Consider the following 18,572-nt stretch of genomic DNA (forward strand, 5'->3'; position numbering starts at 1 on the left):
AAATGGATTCTACCTGCATAATTAAAACAAAATTCCAGACCCTCTACGATTGCCCACTTGTTTTAGACAATGTTTGGTGCAAGGGGTCTCAGTATAATAAAGTCTGTTATAAGGACTTTAGATTTTAGACCAATAAGAAGCTTTGATCCACCCCTTGAATACCTCAGCTTTGGGTCCAATGACTTTCAAAACAAATCTTGGTGCCCATTGGCCAAAAACCCAAATGATTATTATTAATGATTCTTATCCACGTAATATATACATGGCTGACATGTTTATATATATGTACATATATATATGTGTGTGTGTGTGTGTATATATCTATCTATATTGCATATAGATAGATATATACACACACACTTATGTATATATACATGCATGAAGGTCAGACATATACACTTCCCTAGATAAAGGATCTTGGGTTTCCATTCATATCTCTTTAATACTTGTTGGGGGTTTTTTTTGGCAGAATCCTAACATACTTTTTTTATTTTCCCAACTCACTGGTAGACCATCCAATTTTTGGCTGACTTTCAGGTCCTTTCCATCTCAGTTTGGATGGAAGCCAAATAGTCACGAGTCTTTTCTGCTTGTTCTTAGATATTATGTAGACTTGATATGAGCCAAGATATCATTTTGTCACTCTCTCAAGAGTGTTATGAACCAGGTTAGGGTCAGTGGTCATGTAGACAATTTCTTGTTTTTAGGATCATGGGATTTAGAACTAGAAGGAACATTAGAAAGCACAACTCCCTCATTTTACAGGTAAGGGAAACCAAGGCTGAGAATTTAAGTGATTTGCTCAGGATGACACAAAGAATAAGGATCAAAGCCAGTTGCTGTGACTCTAAATTCCTGCTCAATGTTGTTCTAAACCCTGTCCATTTAGTTTGTTTTACTCTTGAATACCCAGCACCTAGAACAGTATCTGACATGTATTAGATGCCCAATAAATGCTTGTTGATTAACTGATTCATTGTATTGAGACTGCTATCTCAAAATTACTTCACACTGGGATCTCTTTGTTTACGTACTTTTTACCAAGCCTTCTAGTCTTTATGCCAGATTGCACCATGGGTTTCTAGGGCATTCTTCCAGATACCATATTTTCTAAGATGCCAAGTTTTTTTCTTCTTTCTTCCTCTCTTAGGTCCTTTTCAAACACTTTAAATTTATTTTCTTGGGAGTATAAAAAAAGTTTCCTTATAGTTAAAACCAGGATCTTTCTGTCAAGCATTTGATCTATAGTTTGGTTAAAAGCTTTTCTTAATTGAAAGAACATGGCCATGGGAGAGTCTAACATGTTAGAGTATAGAGAAATACAAGAGAAGGTTCTTTTAAGTGCATGCCATTTCTAAAATGGCCTTAGCAAATGATCTCTAGGAGACTTTCCACAAGTACATAAACTACATGTATTTAAATTTTTTAATTAGAAGGAATTTTAATTTTCATTTAGTATAACCTTATAGTTATGACAAGCTGGCCTCCTGACCATCAGCATGGTATTGTGATAGAAAGCTGGCCTCATTCGTTATCAGAAAGAACTGGGTTCAAGGCCCTTCTCCAACAAATACTGCTTTGTGTCCCTGGTCAAGTCATTTAACTTCTCCATATCCCTAGATCAGTTTCTAATGATGTAAGTTGCAGAGCATATGACTGTCTGGATCAGCAAAGGAAACTCTTCACCAGGACCTCCCTATAGAAATGAAATAACAGATCTAGACAAAAACAAACAAACAAAAAAGCCCAAGCTGCTTAAAGATTGCTGAAGTCTGTATGCCTCCCATTTCTACTCATGGGTCCTTGTTCTAGGAACAATGATTTACACACAATGAATGGATTTACACAGAATAACTTTAATATCTCCATCAAAAGACAGTTCTTCAAATAGTCAAAGAGAGCTTCCTGTCTTTTCAAAGTCTTCACTTCTCTAGAAGGAAAAGCTTCCTTCTAGTTTCTTCAAGCAGTCCTCATATGACATGGTTTCCAGATATTTTACCATCCTAGGCATCTTCCTCTAGAAGCATTGCAATAGTTTCATGTAATATCTGAGTTGGAACAGACTTCAGAGGCAACCTAGTACAACCCATACCTGAATAAGAGTCCCCTCTACCAAATAGCAACCAATTAATTGATCATGCTGGAGGACTTCCATTGGTATAAAACCCACTGTCTTGTAAGGGAAGCTGTTCCACTTTGGGATAACTCTAGCTCACAGCTGTGAATATCAGGTAGTATTTTGTGCCCATAGGTACAGACATAGACATGTAGCTATAGACACAGGGCTAAGTAGGTATGGACTATAGTAGTGGCTTTGATGCTTTAGGTTCAACTGCCTCTTTCTTTCAGAAGTGGAATAAAGCATGTGACTTCCAGAACATTGTAACATGGCTATATTTCTGCAAAATTAATTAGTGAATCAAAGCCTGAAGCCTTTATACAATTGATACTTTTATTGAATTCACAATTCTCATTACCAAAATGACATTAAAGAAATGTTTCCATTACTCAGAATAGGCCACCAAACTTCTCTAAAACTAACAAAAGAAATTGTTTATTCCCCAGCTGAAAAGATGCCTATTAGGTAATTGGTGAAGAGATGTCTCCAGTATGAGAAACTATAATCTGAAGACTTAATTTCCATTTTTCCTTTTAAATAAAGAAATGTTCTGATACATTTTCTTTCAAATATCCTTGCTGTCTTTACAATATCACTTCCCGGCTTGTTGATGCAACATAAAATCAGAGAAGTTCCCCAGTCTCTCATCTAAATCAAGAATCCTTTTACAGCATCACAAAAGTATGGCCATCTAATCACTGTTCACAGACTTCAAGTGAAGGCGAGTGTGCTCACTGTGCCACTTCTGTTATTGGACAACTCTAATTATTAGAAGGAGGCTCATTGGATAAAGCACTGGGCCTCAAGTCAAGAAGACCTGAGTTCAAATCCAGCCCCAGACACTTAGTAGCTGCATAACCCTGGGCAAGTCACTTAACTTCTTAAACCACTGGAGAAGGAAACGGTAAACCACTCCAGTATCTTTGCCAAGAAAATTCCAAGGACAGTACTGGAGTGCTACATATAGACATGGTCCACAGGGTCATGAAGACTTGGACAGGACTGAACAACTGAACAACAATAATTGATAAAAAGTTGTTCTACTAGCCATTTCTACCCACATCACAGAACATACTCCCACAATAGGCTCTTAATAAATAATTGTCGAGTGGCATTGTTTTTACAGCCAGAGTTTCACATTTTTGAAAACAATGGTCAGTTTGAACATAACTCTCTGTCTTATCTAATTTGGTTCATTTCCACACATACTTATATGGTGCCTACTATTTTCCAGGCACTGTGTTAGATGCTGAAGATACAAAGACAAAAATAAAATTCTCCCAGCCTACAAGGAACTCACCTTCTACTAAATAATTTCATATCTTTCCACTGTTTCTCCTAACATATTATTTTCTCCACTCTTTACCATACTGACCCTATTTCTTTGGACAAACTCCTATTGGTAAATGTCCGTTTTTAAAATTTAGCAACAAAAATTGAATACAGTATCCAAGATTTGGTTCAACAAGCCCCGAGAGTGGCAAACCTCTACTTTCCATGATCTGGATACTCTGCTTTTATTAATACAACCAAAAAGTATGGCTTGTTTTTAGCAGTTGCATAGAATTTTTGATTCCTATTGATCATTTTATGTGCATTATTAATGCACATAAAATATCATAATTATAAAATTATAGTTTCATCAGTTATACCTAAAGGAGTCTCCCCAGAAAATTAACATTTTATAAATCTAAGTTCCAGCATCTAAAATGTACTAGCTGACTCAAAAAAATCTGACATAAAAATGTAACATTTAAAAAAATACTTATGGAGTAAAATATTGACAAGTTCCAGAGCAGAGGAATCTTATCCAAAGATCTTTATTACATTTTTGTGCCAGATTTTCCCCTGAGTTGTTACAAAGTTCTTTTTGAAAAACTCAAACTCTGTCTCAAATGAACTAAGGGGAAAATAAGGAACATCCATGCAGGATGCATGGCCAGGAAAATCTAGATGAAAGGATAGTTAAGAGATCATTCAAGGAATAGAGGCAGCAATAAAAAAAAAAAGAAAAAGAGAAGAGGGCTGGCCACCCCATCCCCCAAACTCTAGGAACCCATTAGAGAGATAGTTAAGAAACCCTCATAAAGGCTTGTATCAGCTGTGAGAGCTGATCTTTTTCCCCAAAGTCTTATCTCTCAGAGCATTATTTTCTATTATCTTTCATACCTCTGGAAAAATCAGTGAGTAAAGCTTAGGTCTTGCTAAGATCTTCTTTCTCAGCCCTGCCAAGATAAACTTTTTTGTCCAATAATAAATAATAATGCATGGCACATACTAAGCTCTTATAAAATACTTCTTGATTAATGCTGATAATAATAAGAGCTAACATTAAATAGTGTATTAATGTTTGCAAAATGTTTTACATATGTTATCTCAGTTAATGTATTATTTGTTTTGAAAAACCCAAAGACAAGTCTTTGCTTTTTTGTTTCATACTTAATTTATTTGACAGTGCTAAGTATATTTTCAGTGATGGATAAGATTTTTTAAAGAATAACCATAGCAATATTGTTAATAATCATCAGTGTAATACAAGGTCTCAGCTTGCCCTAGAATCAGCTACTTGACAAAATTAACTGATTAAACCTGAATAATAATTCTAATTTGAATATAATTTCATTTCTTGGGAAAGAAAGGGGAGAAAGGAGATTTTGAGTATCTAGAAATCTGTAGAATCACCAAGTTTTAGAGCCACAATGACCTCAGAGATCACTTTAGTCTTATTGAAATGTTAGCAATAACCTTTCTTGCTAAGAAATTTTAAATGTACCGGTTAAAAGTCAACCTGCTTTTCTTTTTACAGGAAGGAGGTGCGGGATCTGGGACTGGTCATCTTAGTGGAGGCACGGAAATGCCAGCCTGTGCCTGCTTTCTTCAGAGCTGTCACAGCATTACAGGTGTGTTTGTTGCCCTCATCCTTTGTTGTTGTTTTAAAAGCCTTCGGAATTAATTAAACTTTACAATTTACCTGGTAAAGCTTATGCTGTGCTCCAAGGGGAATAGTATTAGAGGAATTCTGGAGGAGATGGGTGGAGAGGTTATCACTGACACTTTGAAATGAAATGTAAAGAATTGGAATGAGAGACCAAAAGTATATTGTATTTGTTCCAAAGTCAAGATGTTTTTAAAAGAAGAACAAAACAGAGCCAAAGAACTCTCTTCCTCACATCATGCCAACACTAGCTACTGGAAAGAGAAAAAGAGATCCAGAAGTTATGGCAGATTCCATGGCGTTTGATTTCATCAGTGGCCACTAGGATAACCTCTGGTTTTAGTAGTAACTGAAAGAAAAACAAACAGCAGGTCAGAAAGTTCTCTGGTGATGGAAAATCACGTGGTCTAGTTGGAGCATCAAGAATGCTGCTCGTTTGCTCTGAGAAGCTGAAAGTTCCATCAGGGTCAGGTTGATACAAAAACTAAAAAATTCTGGGAGTCTTGGCCTCGTTTTCTTATTTACTTTAATACTCCAATACCTCAAGGCAACTCACGAAACAGTTTCATTTTGTTTTGTTTTTGCTTCTTCCTTAGAATGTGGAAGGGGTTGAATGGCTGGTAGTCTTGGTTAATGTCAACTTGAAAGGAGGTCTCCAGCAGAGTGCACAGTGGACCTATGCTTGGCCCTGTGCTATTGAACATTTTTTTTTATCAATTGGCGAAAGATATAGATGGCATCTTTATCATACTTGCAAATGACACAAAGCTGGACAGGATAGCTATCACTCTGGGTGACAATCAAGATCCAAAAAGATCTTGAGAGACTATTTGGCCTAATTTAATAAGGTGTAGTTTAATTGGGATAAAAGTAAAGTCTTACATGGGTTAGAAAAATCCAACCTTATAAGTACCCAGTGAGAGAAGTGTGACTAAGCAATAATTCATTTTAAAAAGATGTAGAGGATATGTACAACCTTTATCAAATTGCTTGTCTTCTCAATGAGGGGAGTAGGGAATGGGGGGGAGAGAATCTGGGACCAAAAATTGTAAAAAAAAATGTAAAAATTGTTTTACATGGAATTGGAAAAAATAAAATATTTCAATAAAAATTTTTTTTTAAAACAAAGATTCAGGTTAGTGGGATATATTTGAGGCAACAGAATGCAATTTTACCCTCTATTAAGAGAGGAATGGTACCAAGACCATGGAGTTCTGCCCTGGTTGGGCCACACTGTGCTCCATTCTGAGTTTTGCATTGTAGGAAGGACATTGATAAACTAGAAAGTAGCCAGAGGTGGGCAACCAGGATATTGAAAGGCTAGGAATTAATGTCATATGGGCAATTTTGGAAGTATCTGGAGGTGTTTAGTCTAGAGAAAAAACCTTGAAGGATATAGGATTGCTGTTTTCAAGTCCTTGAAAAGCTACCATGTGGACAAAGAATTCAAGCTTTGCTTCACTCCATAGAGCAGAGCTATGATCAAAAGCTGGAAGTCACAAAGAAATAATTTGGGGTTTGATGTAAGGAAAAACTTACTAAGAACTAGAGCCATTCAAAAGGGCTGCCTCCATAGAGAGCAGGGTCTCTTTACTTGAAATTTTAAAGTAAAGGCACGTCTTGCATGTTATAAAAGGGATCCTTTTTCAGGTATACTTTGGACCATGTGACCATTGAGGTACTTTCCATTGGTGAGATTCTATGATTCCATGTTGTGGTGGTGGTAGTGGTGGTTTCTATGTGGTTCTTTCTTACTTCATCAGGCATTTTCACATTTGTTATATCATTTTATCAATATGACCACCCAGTAAATTAGATGAGTAGGGAAGATATTAAAAATCACAGACCTTTAGAAAGGAACCTAAGAGGTCATATAGTCCAAATTCCTCATTTTACAGGTGAGGAAAGTGAGGCCAAGTGAAAGGATAAGTGACTTCCCCAAGGTCACACAGCTCAGTGAATGGGACAAGATGGGACTATAACCTTAGTCTCCAGACTCCTAGCCATATGTTACCCCATCACTGATTCTTGAACTAGCTCTAGTGTAAAGGAAATTTTTACCAGTCAACAAAAGTCTTAGCACAAAATGTTCTTAGGTTTTGAAACCTATGAATTTAAAAAACTAATCTCTTCCTCTCTTGGCATCCTGATGTTTGAACTATTGGCTTGCTCCCTCTCCCTAGTTCCTGGTTCCTCCTACGGAAGTGTCCCCAGGACTGCAATGCTAAGACTTGTGGGCTAAGCATCCCATGGTGGCGAATTTAGACATTTTACAGATGCACAATGTTTTGGGGAGGTAGGAAACATTACCCTGGGCTGTTCTGCCTCTGGGGCACATGAACATAGCTGCTCTGCTCAGCGATTTCTTTCCAAGGCTACTGGTGGGATAAGGGCCAAGTGTTATTGTTCACATTCAATAGAAAAACTCCAAGTCTGGTTTCTGAGTCACAGTAAATAGACTTGAGAAGAAAGGAGGAAATAAACAGTAGAAAAAGTAGGGGGGAAAATCACATTTTTATCTTTTAAATTACATCTAGTTCTATAAACAGATATCTAAGAGTTTACTATATCACAGTATCTTACAATTTCAGATTCTGAAGGGATTTCACAGGTCATCTATTCTAACCCTTACCTGACTAAAAATCTCCTTTATTATACCTCTGACAAATAGTCACCTAACTTCCATTTGAAAATCACCAGTAATGGAGAAATTACTACTTCCTGAGGCCATCTGTTGTACTTCTGGTCAGCTATAAATACTGGGAAGCTTTTCTTTACAATGAAATGAAATTGGTTTGTATGTAACTTCTACTTTATGGAACCAAGCAAGACAACTCTAAATTCGATAGTGCATGACAGCTCCCCAGATACATGAAGACCACTAACTAATCACATCCCCTCTTAAGTCTACTCTTCCACAAATTCCTTGGGTCAAAAATACCTGAATTCAAATTCTGCCTGAAACACTTACTAACTGTGTGACCCTGGACTAGTCAACTGATGTCTCTCAGCCTCCATTTTCTCATGGGTAAAATGAGGATAATAATAGCACCTATCTCACAGAGGTTTTGTGAGAATCAAAGCACTTTATAAACCTTAAAGTATCATATGTTGTTGTTCTTCAGTCATGTACCACTCTTTGTGACCCCATTTGGGGTATTCTTGGCAAAGATACTAGAGTAGTTTGCTATTTCCTTCTCCAGCTCATTTTGCAAATGAGCAAACTGAGGTAAACGGAGTTAAGTGACTTGCCCAAGGTCACACAGCTAGTACGTGTCTGAGGCCAGATTTGAACTCAGGAAGATGAGTCTTCCTGACTCCAGGCCTGGCACTCTATCCACTGCACCACCTAGCTGTCCAAAGCATGATATAGATGCTAGCTATTATTGTTGTTGTCATTATAATTATTATTTGTATAGCATGATCTCCATTCTTTTCACTGATGGTAACCCTCCTCTGGATATAGTCCACCTTATGACCTATTATAGATGCCAGTGGAGCAAGTCAACTGACCATTGGTTACCTGTCTTTCTTGTTATGTAACTAGTCCACCTCTTTCTCCATTCACCAATTTCTGTCTATATCATGAAATCTCAACTCAGAATCTTCAAATGTGTCTGTGATCTCCTCAATGTAAATATTCTCCCTCCACTGATGAAAATCAAAACCTATCTATACCCTAGAAATTCACCACAGGGAACCTTTTGCCAATCACCCCATCAGGCTCCACTATGCTAAAATACAGAGCATGGGGAATAAAGCATGGTTGGACTTTTCACTTGATAGTCCTATGGTTTTTTCAGCATCATTTGATTCACTTCCTTAGCAAATTCTCCTGCTGGTGGACATTCTCTTTATGTATTATTCAACAGGACCCAACTTCTTTTTTACTGCTTTATTAGCCTTCCATTGTCCTAGACCAGTGTTATAGTCAGTCTTGGGTAAGAAGGGCTTCAACTCCAGACATGAAGAACTTGGGATGGAAAAAAAAAAAGTGAAATTGGTGTCCATCTTAATGAAAATACTGGTCTTACTGAATTTATGAGAACATCTATGAAGGTAACTATAGTGTAATTAGGCAACATGCTATTCCAGGAAACCTCATGTGACTCTCAAAAGACAGATTGCTTAAAGAGTCTTTTTATTCATATTTTATTCATTTATTATGAACATGTAATCCTAGAGAAAAAAGAAACAAAAGAAAAAGGACATAAAAGTGAACCAGAACAGCCCTTGAGAGAAGTCATTTGTCTTGTATTTTTCCCTTGTGGCTTAAAAAAAGATACAAACAACTGTGATCCTGCTTTGTTTTACTAGAATGATATCCCTTCCTTCTCCCGCCCCCCAAGGCCTCTTAAAACAACAATAAAACAAACAAATAAGAAAAAAAACAATTCTAGTTCATTGAAATGTATTATTTCCACAACATTCTCAAAATATGGGGAAAATGTGATTTTTGGTCATTTTCATTACATTATAATTTACTGCTGCAAAACATTGAGAAGGACATTTTGCACATTATAATGTGGATGAAGGGAAATACTTTGCCAGCCCCATCAAGTATAGTACCTAAGGTGCTGATATCTGTAAGGAAAATAGCCTCCTTGAATTATGAGAAAAGAAAGTTCCCTTTACTTGTCCTCTGGCTACATGCAAGGTTCTGCAAAGAAAAAACTCTGTGTGTGTGTGTGTGTGTGTGTGTTGTGTGTGTGTGTGTGTGTGTGTGTGTTTGAGAGTGTTTATGTGCTTCTATGTTTCAACTAAAGAGTTAACATTTGCTAATATTCACAGAATAACAATGAAAAAAAATTATGAATCAAGGTCTTGTTTAGACTTCTGTCAGAGAATAATACAGAGTTCCCCAAAAGCCTTAGTGTGGTCTTAAGCTATTAAACTTTAAACTCATCCTTCTAAGTACAAGGTCCAGAGAATGTGGCTAACACCAATTCATTTTTAAAAGATGGGAGAAAGAATTAGTGGAATATATTATGAGGCAACCGAATGCAATCTTACCTTACATTAAGAAAATAATAGTTCCAGGACTAAGGGATTCTGCCCCAAATGTCTTAGTGTGGTTTTTAAGCTATTAAGGTTTAAAGCCATACTATAAACTTTTGGGCACCCTTTGTCTAATCCCTTGTTAAGTTAAGTAGGCCCTTACAGAAAAGTATGGACTAAGTCTGGATCCTTGTGGAAATCTAAACACATCATCACACCCCTCGAACTATCTGTGTGATCTTGGGCAAGTAATTGAACCCTTAGTGCCTCAATTTCCTCATCTGTAAAATGGAGGAGTTGGATTAGATAGCTTCTGAGATCCCTTCTCCCTCTAGCTCTATGATACTTTGATCATTTATCATTGATTACCAATTGTTTTAAATAAGGCAGAAGACCCTAGTTTAAAGGGCTGGGCATTTAACCTCTCTGCACCTCAATTTTTTAATCTTTTAAAAAAGCGGGAGAAGTAATGGGAGTGGAATGGATGACTGCTTAGGTCTTTCTAGCCATAAATTCATCATATATTAAAATAATCATTTTATTCCAAAAAGCTGTGGCCTGAATTTTGTCCTTAACCATCCCACGTGTACAGAAACACTCTATGTAAACACACATGCACTGTTTCTTTGCTATAAACTATGATTTTGTGACAGTGAATTAAAGGAGAAATAGTATTTTTATTCATATTGTTTAGGACAAAAGTTAGATTCTAGCTAGTATCAGACATAAGAAAATCATGAGATTTTATGGTTTTCCTACACCAAATCATTCCTCCACCTTGCAAGATTTCTTTCCTCCCTTGTACCTTAAACTCTCCTTCCATCTCTTTGTAACTCTCTCAGGCAGGTAGGTGGATCAGGGGATAGGATGCTGGACCTGGAGTCAGAAGACCTGAGTTCAAATGTAGCCTCAGACACTTAGTGGCTGTGTGACCCTGGGAAAGTCATTTGGCCACTTCCAGCCTCAATTTCCTCATCTATAAAATGAGGATAATAATATCATCTACTTCCCATAGTTGTTATGAGAACAAAATGAGCTATTTGGAAATGGCTGTTCCAACTTTAAAGTGCTATGTAAATGCTAGTTGTTGTTGTTACTATCTACTATTATTATTTACCCCTAAGTCCTACACAAGTAATGAGTGCTGGATCTGGAGTCAAAAAGACCTAAATTTAAATCCAGCCTCAGACACTTAATAGCTGTGTGAACCTGGGCCAGTCACTTACCTTCTGTTTACATTAGTTTCCTTATCTATAAAATGGAGATAATAATGACAACTACTTTCTGGGGTTATTGTGAGAACCAAATGAAATAATAATGTGCACAGAGTCTGGCACATGGTACGTGCTCAATAAGTCATTCTGCTTCCCCAACTTCCCTAAGTCTTCCACATAGGATCTACTCACACATCCCTTACAGAGGGTCCACTCATACTGGAACCCCTCCTCAAGACCCCTTGACATTGTATGGAGAATGCCAGTAAAGCACATTGACTGTCCATTGGGTATCGGTCACTCTTGTTACATGACTGGCCCACCTTTTTTTCCATTTATACGTGTCTGGCTATATCAGGAGGGTTCAACTCAAAATATTCAAGTGGTTCTGTGATCTCATCAGAGTGGAAGCCCTTCCCTCCACTGAGGGAAACCAAAACCCAATCATACCTTCCCAACCTGTGGTTCTATCGTCATGCCCTCCCACAAGTTTTCAAGAGATAACCATGGTAACCCCCGCTCCAAGTTCATGTCTCCATCTTGTCTCTCTCCATTCTAGTCCATCCTCCATTTAGCTATCAAAGTTATCTCCCTAAAGTGGAGCTATGACTAAGTTACTCCCCTATTCAGTAAGCTTCAATGGCTCCCCATTACCTCCAGGATCAAATGTAAAATCCTCTGTTTGGCTTTTAAAAATTCCAAAACTTGGCTTTCTTTCTACCTTTCCAGTCATCTTACTTCCCCCTACATACTCTGTTCTAATGACTGGCCATCAGACAGGTTGAGAAGCTTGAGGACTGAGAAAAGACCATCAGTTTGGCAATTAGGAGATATCGTGGGGTGTTAGTCACATAACCAACAAGATTGAAAACTAGACATTTTCTCCAATTCTCATGACTTCTTGGATCTTTCTAAAAGAGGAGTTAAGGGCCACAGATAAAGCAATTTCAACCATCTCCACAATCTAGGGCACCAAAAATACAAATGAGGTTAAAAAAAATTGATGAAATAGCAATAGAGGCCAAAAAGCCTTAAACCCCTAATGCATGCTTGCTCAGCAGCCCCATACTACAACCTACCACATTCCCAGTAGTTGGGCTGCACGAGCTGACCCACTGGCTTACAACAGAACTCAACTTTATACCCCTACCTCTTCTCCGCCAAATCTCTACTAGATCCCAGTGCCGCAGAGATCCAAATAACAGAAAATTTGGTAAGGCTGCAGTTACATGGTAGAGTTCTGTGCTGCTGGGCCAGAGAACTGAGGAACAAAGGAACTCATGAACTGAGGAATAGAGGGAACAGGGACAGGACACATATGTATGGCTTGTGGTGCTCTACTAAGCCTGAGGAAAGTGCCTAGCATCCAGTTGTGACCAGTTCTGTTCCCCCCCCCCCAACCTGAGAAGTCACATGGGACAGAGACTGAAGCTGGTTTACCCAGCATGGGAAGAGACTGAGACTCTTTGATATACATCCCACAGCAAAACCTCTATCAAAGGGAGGGAGTCAGAAAATGAGCAATAAAGGAAAGTAAGAGGGTGGGAGAAGACTGAAATTACCCAAGATCTCAGGAAGAAGCAAACTCAGAAACCTTGAATATAAGCAGGTAAACCAACAGAGAAGATATCAGTAGCAGAAGGAACTGTGGTCTCCAGATCAAGTAAAAGAATAGGACATCTGTGAATAAAATTACAAGACAAAAGGAAATGAATCAACACTGATGAGATAGAGGACCCCATGAATTTCCAGGAGTTCATGAATGTTCCTGAATGATTAAAAAAGAAAGAAGAATTGTGAAAGAAGAATTTATGGCCTGCACTGAAGAAATAATTGGCAGAATAGAAAACCTTGAATCCATAGTGCCAAGTCTCACTAAAGAAACAAAAGAGAGGATAACTGCTTGGGAATGCAAATGCACAGAATTAATGGATAATCTGGAGTAAGAGAAGCAAAGACTGCCTTCGTGCCATTCCTCTAACAAGATGCTCCATCTCCAGACTCTGGATTTTCCCTGGCTGTTCCCCATGCCTAGAAGTCTCTACCTCCTCATCTCCACCTCCTGGCTTCTCTGACTTTCTTCAAGTTTCAGCTAAAATATCACCTTATATAGGAAATCTTTCATGTCCTCATCAATGGTAGTGTCTTCCTTCCATGATTATCTCCAATTTATCCTTTATATGTCTTGTTTGTACATAGTTGTTTAAATGTTGTCTCCTCTATTAGATTGTAAACTCCTTAAGGGTAGAGACTGTTTTTGCCTGTCTTTGTATTCCCTGTGCTTAGCACAGTACCTGGCATGTGATAGGCACTTAACAGATGTTGTTAATTTGACTTTACTATACTAAAATTCAGTTTACATTAAACTTTTCAAAAAATGCATCTATTCCTTAAAGTACTGTTATCCAAACAAATTTGATTAGGATCTTGATATGTATTAATAGAACTCACCAATGCTGATCCAAATGGGGACATGAAGATTTGAACACGAGTGAAAAAGACTGAATTATGTGCCAGGTACTGTGCTAAGTGCTCTACTCACTATCCCATTGACTTCCTAGAAAGACCCAAACACTTTTCCCTGGCTAATACTCCCCTTTAAGTGCTTTTCCCAATGATTAGAATGTTCCTTTTAGGGCAGGGACTATTTGCTTTTATGTTTGTGATCCCCATCACTTAATTCATAATGAATGCTTAATAAATGCTTTTCATCCATTCACATAGGCTCCTGATTTATTCCAAAATTAAAAAATTTTTAAAAAAACTTTTGCCTGAAGTTTCAGACACAAAGTAAGATTGGGACACAGTAAAAGTGAGGAATCTCTTCCACTTAAGTATAAAAAGAAAAAGAGGGGACTAAGAGGGAAAAAAACCTATATTAGTGACAGAATGTGGGCATAATAATAGTACCTTCCTCACATGTTTGTTGTAATAATTGAATGAGGGGAAGACAATACACAAAAGAAAGATGAAAAGGGGAAAGAAGCCACTGGGAGTAACCTGCATGGAGGCACGGTGTTTTATGGAGTCTAAGCCAAGCAGAGCTGCTGATGGAAAAAGGAGTCACCTGCAAAGTTGTGAGCCCTCTTCAAAGGAAGACTTTGGGAGGAGTTTAATGATCCACCCGCCAGCCCTCCAATAAGAAGGAGGAGGCATCTGAGAATAAGTTGAAAAGGTGTTGAGTATCAAAACTTGAGTCCATCTGCATGGTGATGAGAATTCAGGTAATCAGCTTGGGCTGGGGTGGGGGGGAGGGTGGCAAGCTGCTGATGGAAAACGGAGTCATTAAACCCCACAGTCATGAAGTATATATGCTGTATGGAGGCAAAGGGTAAACATGCTCCCCTTCCAAAAGGCATTTCCTAGCAACACACTTCAACAGAATCCAAATTAGCCCATCCAGAAAATAAGGAAGATATAGATGGAAGATTTCTTATTTACAAGATGGAAGCATTATGAACACATCATGGCACTGAGCACTAGAAAACTGTGCTCTACTCACCTAAAACGGTAGAGAAATGGCATAAAAGAACCACCCCTCAGTCAGCACATCATAACAACAACAGCAACAATAATAATAATAATAATAATGATAATTAATATTTATATAGCACTTACTATGTGTTGGGCACTGTGCTAAGTGCTTTGCAATTATTTCATTTGAAGAACTCATTTTTTCTGTTTTCAATTTTTAATTATTGAATTGTTTTTTTACCTCACCTTCATTTCCAAATATATCCTTGTGCCCACACTTCCCCAGGAAACCATTCCCCATAACCAAGAATGAAAAAGAAAGAGGAAATAATACAGTTCATCTTAACCTCAAAGGAGTTTGGCCTTCTTATATGTAGTGTTCCACACCCATGGTCCCCCTCACATCTTTAAAGAGGGGAGGAAGATGCCTTTTCTCACCTATTCTTGGAGGTGAGGTTTGATCGTTATAACACAAAATTCCATTTTATTTGTTCTTTCCATTCATGTTGTTGCAGATATTGGACACAGAGTTTTCTTGGTTCTACTTACTTCACTCTACATCAGTTTCTCTGTTTCTCTGCATTCTTCATTTTCCTTCTTTCTTACAACACAGTGACATCCCATTATGTTTCTGCACCACAATTTGTTTAGTCATCCCCACAGGACCGCAAAGTTTTCTAAATGCTTTCCTCACCACGACTCCGTGAAGCAGGTAGGACACGTAATATTGTACCCATTTGCATGATGAGAAAACTAAGATGTGAAAGACTAAGGACCTTACCCATGTTCACACAGGTAGTATATATCTTGTATTGACCTAGTTTTTGACATGTCTTCTCTTTTCGAATGTGAGCTCCTTGTGTGCAAGAACATTGTTTTCATCTTTGTTTGTATCTCTTTTTCTAACATTTATATATCACTATGTGCCAGGTACTGTACTATTATCTCATTTGATCCTCAAAGCAACCCTGGGAGGTAGGTGGTATGATTTTATTATTTCCATTTTACACATGAGGAAACTGAGCCATATAGAGGTTGTAACTTACCCAGTGTCACACAGCTGGTAAGTGTCTGAGACCAGAGTTGAACTCAGATCTTCCTGACTCCAGGTCTGGCACTTTATCTGTTTTGCCACCCAGATCACAGCACAGCTCACACCTTGGCCCATAGTAAACTATTAACTAATGATTATTGACTGACTGACTAGGAAGTGTCTGATGTTGGAATTATGTTAACAGATGACAGCCTATTCCATTAGATTTGGAGAAGAGAACATCATAGCTTCAGTTAATCCAACTAGCATCAATGACAGCTAAGAATACTCTATATAAATTGTGTCATATGTGAAAAGCAAAGATGTTTGGATGCAAAGGATTGCCTACATCCCCTGTGAAAGGTATATAAAGCTGGAAAATAAACCCACAAAGAATCTATTTGTAAGCTAGTGATCAGTGCAAAGAATTCATAATTTCCCATGACCTCAAGAAGGCAAGATTTTAATAGCTAACAAAGTACATTTAAAGGTAAATCTCCAGAGTATTGGACTTTCCAGTTGGTTTCATGAATATGCAGTACTAATAATGCCACATGGCTCTTTTATAGATACCATGGCTATAGGAATATAGTTTCCCGTGCTTTGTCTTGTCAAGGACGTAAAGTGTTTATTATATGCAGGAGCTAACATGGTTCCTGGGTTCTTTCAGCCTTTTCATTGTGGTGACTAATTTTCCTTGGTATTTGCATTGGTTCAATTTCTCTAAGAAACAGTGATTAAGTTAATGTCTTTCCTTTTACCCATTTCCCCCTCTTTTTGAGTCAGCAGCTAAGCTGGGGTGGGGGGAGAGGTCTGCAGTGATTACACTCAGCACTTTCTTTAATTCTTTTCAATCTCATCTAATTTGATATTTACTGTGAAACTTTGTTCCATCCCTCTAATGATCTGACTGCATGTAGACAGCCGATACTGAAATGATTCCCACATCTATAACCAGTTGTTTCCTCTGTTATAACATGAAAGGCAATATGATACAGTGAATAGAGCGTTGACCTTGAAGCAAAGAAGATCTGGACCTATATTGGCTGGGTAACTCTAGGCAAGTCACTTAACATTTTAGAGTGTTAAGTAACTCTTTAGGACTACATGTGGTAAAGGGGCCATCACCAGTTGCCTTGACTCATACCTTGCCATTGGAGTCTACTAACTCTGAAGAAGAGACTGAGACTGATGACTTTGCACAGATCTGTTTCATTTAAATTCAATTCACTCACAAGTCAAGATATCACTCTCATGATGTCATCGGTCCTCTTTGAGAACAAAGAAGGAGTAACAACAATACATCCTAAAAGAGGTGCTAACCTTTGTGGGTAAAGGGTGTTTCTTCATCTGGGACTTCCCTATGCTAATCAAATCACAAGTCTAGTTCCTATCCCTAAAATATAGCCAATTTCATTTTTTATGGAATCATTGAATATTTACCATATTACCAACTTTCCACCTCTCTTCTTTAAGGAAGCAGTCAAGGCAATCCTTTGTGATAAGGGATTGCTCTCTGGGAAAGAGAGAGGATAGAGAAATCTAGGTGGTATAAATACAAAACATGTCAAGAAAATCAATTTTTTTTAAAAAAAGAAAGTAATTAATGTATATAGGCACAAGGTTCCTAATTAGTATACAAGCTTTCTTCCTCTTTTATTTTTTTGATTCCAAATTGTATCTTCCAATATATTTTTATCATCCTTTCTGGTGTCCACCTTTATATGAAATTACTGAATAGCAAGGTAAAATGTTGGCTTAGTCTGGAAAGCATCCAGAAAAGGACAACCAGGATGGTGAAGGACTTCAGCTTCATGTCATGCAGAGATGGATTGAAGGAAATGGGTATCCTAAAGAAGAAAGGAATTTAATAGGTATCTTCTAGTATCTGAAAGGCTGTAACTGGAAGAAGGATAAGAATTGGTTTTTTTTTTTACCCTGGGAGAGCAGAATTAGAATCATTTCATGAAAGTTAGAAAGAAGCAAGTTCAATCTTGTTATTAGAAGTACTTCCTAGCAATTAAAGCTATCCAGAAGTGGAATGGGCTGCCTCAAGAGCTAGCAGGTTCTCCTTAATTGGAGGGCTTCAACCAAAGGCTACATGAATACTTGTTAGCTATGTCGTAGATCAGGTTCTGTTTCAGGTATGACTTGAACTAAATGCTAATGAGGTTCCTTTTAACTCTGAAATAAAATTCTATGAACAAGTTCTTCATAGAATTTCTTAGCTTCTTAATCTGCTGCAACAGATGTCATCACAATAAGCTACAAGTGTCTTCATGGTGGTCTATCATATGTGCTTATTCTTAGAACTTCAAAGCACGATGGCCAAATGTCTCATACAATGATGTTTTTTGTAGCTCTGGGGCACATGATGATGAAACCAATTCTGCCAATTCCTTCATTCACATTGCCCCCCAAAGGATCTGCTAAACATCTTTCAATTAGCAGCTACTTCCTTTATTTATTTTAATTCAACAAGCATCTATTAAACATCTGCTTTGTTCAAAGAATATTGCTAGGCACCAGAGTTGCAAAAACACAAAAGAAACAATTTCTGTTCCTTATGAATTTGCAAGCAAGATAGATTAAATACATGTGATACTGTCCTGAATACTTAAGTTTTCAAGTAGACCTGTTGATCTCCTCAGTTGGAATGGTTCCCAAAGGAATGTAGATCTCAACCTATCCATACCTACCCATCTGGTGGGACTGTTGTTCATATCCTACCATAAGTTTGCCACTCATCATGGTAGAGCCTTTTTTCAATGCCCTTAATAAACTTTCAAATATTTATTA

At 37.7% G+C, this 18,572-nt stretch overlaps 1 protein-coding gene across 1 annotated transcript in view; it reads left to right on the forward strand.

The window, feature by feature from the left end:
* The window catches only part of PLEKHG4B (pleckstrin homology and RhoGEF domain containing G4B), a 190,138-nt gene that overhangs the window by 108,294 nt on the left and 63,272 nt on the right, over window positions 1-18,572 (forward strand). The window contains 1 exon segment of the mRNA XM_020985684.2: window positions 4,926-5,019. Coding sequence (XP_020841343.1) covers window positions 4,926-5,019 — 94 coding nt within the window.

This window comes from Phascolarctos cinereus, unplaced genomic scaffold, assembly GCF_003287225.1.
Source record: "Phascolarctos cinereus isolate Bilbo 61053 unplaced genomic scaffold, phaCin_HiC Scaffold_4;HRSCAF=312, whole genome shotgun sequence".
NCBI lineage: Eukaryota > Metazoa > Chordata > Mammalia > Diprotodontia > Phascolarctidae > Phascolarctos > Phascolarctos cinereus.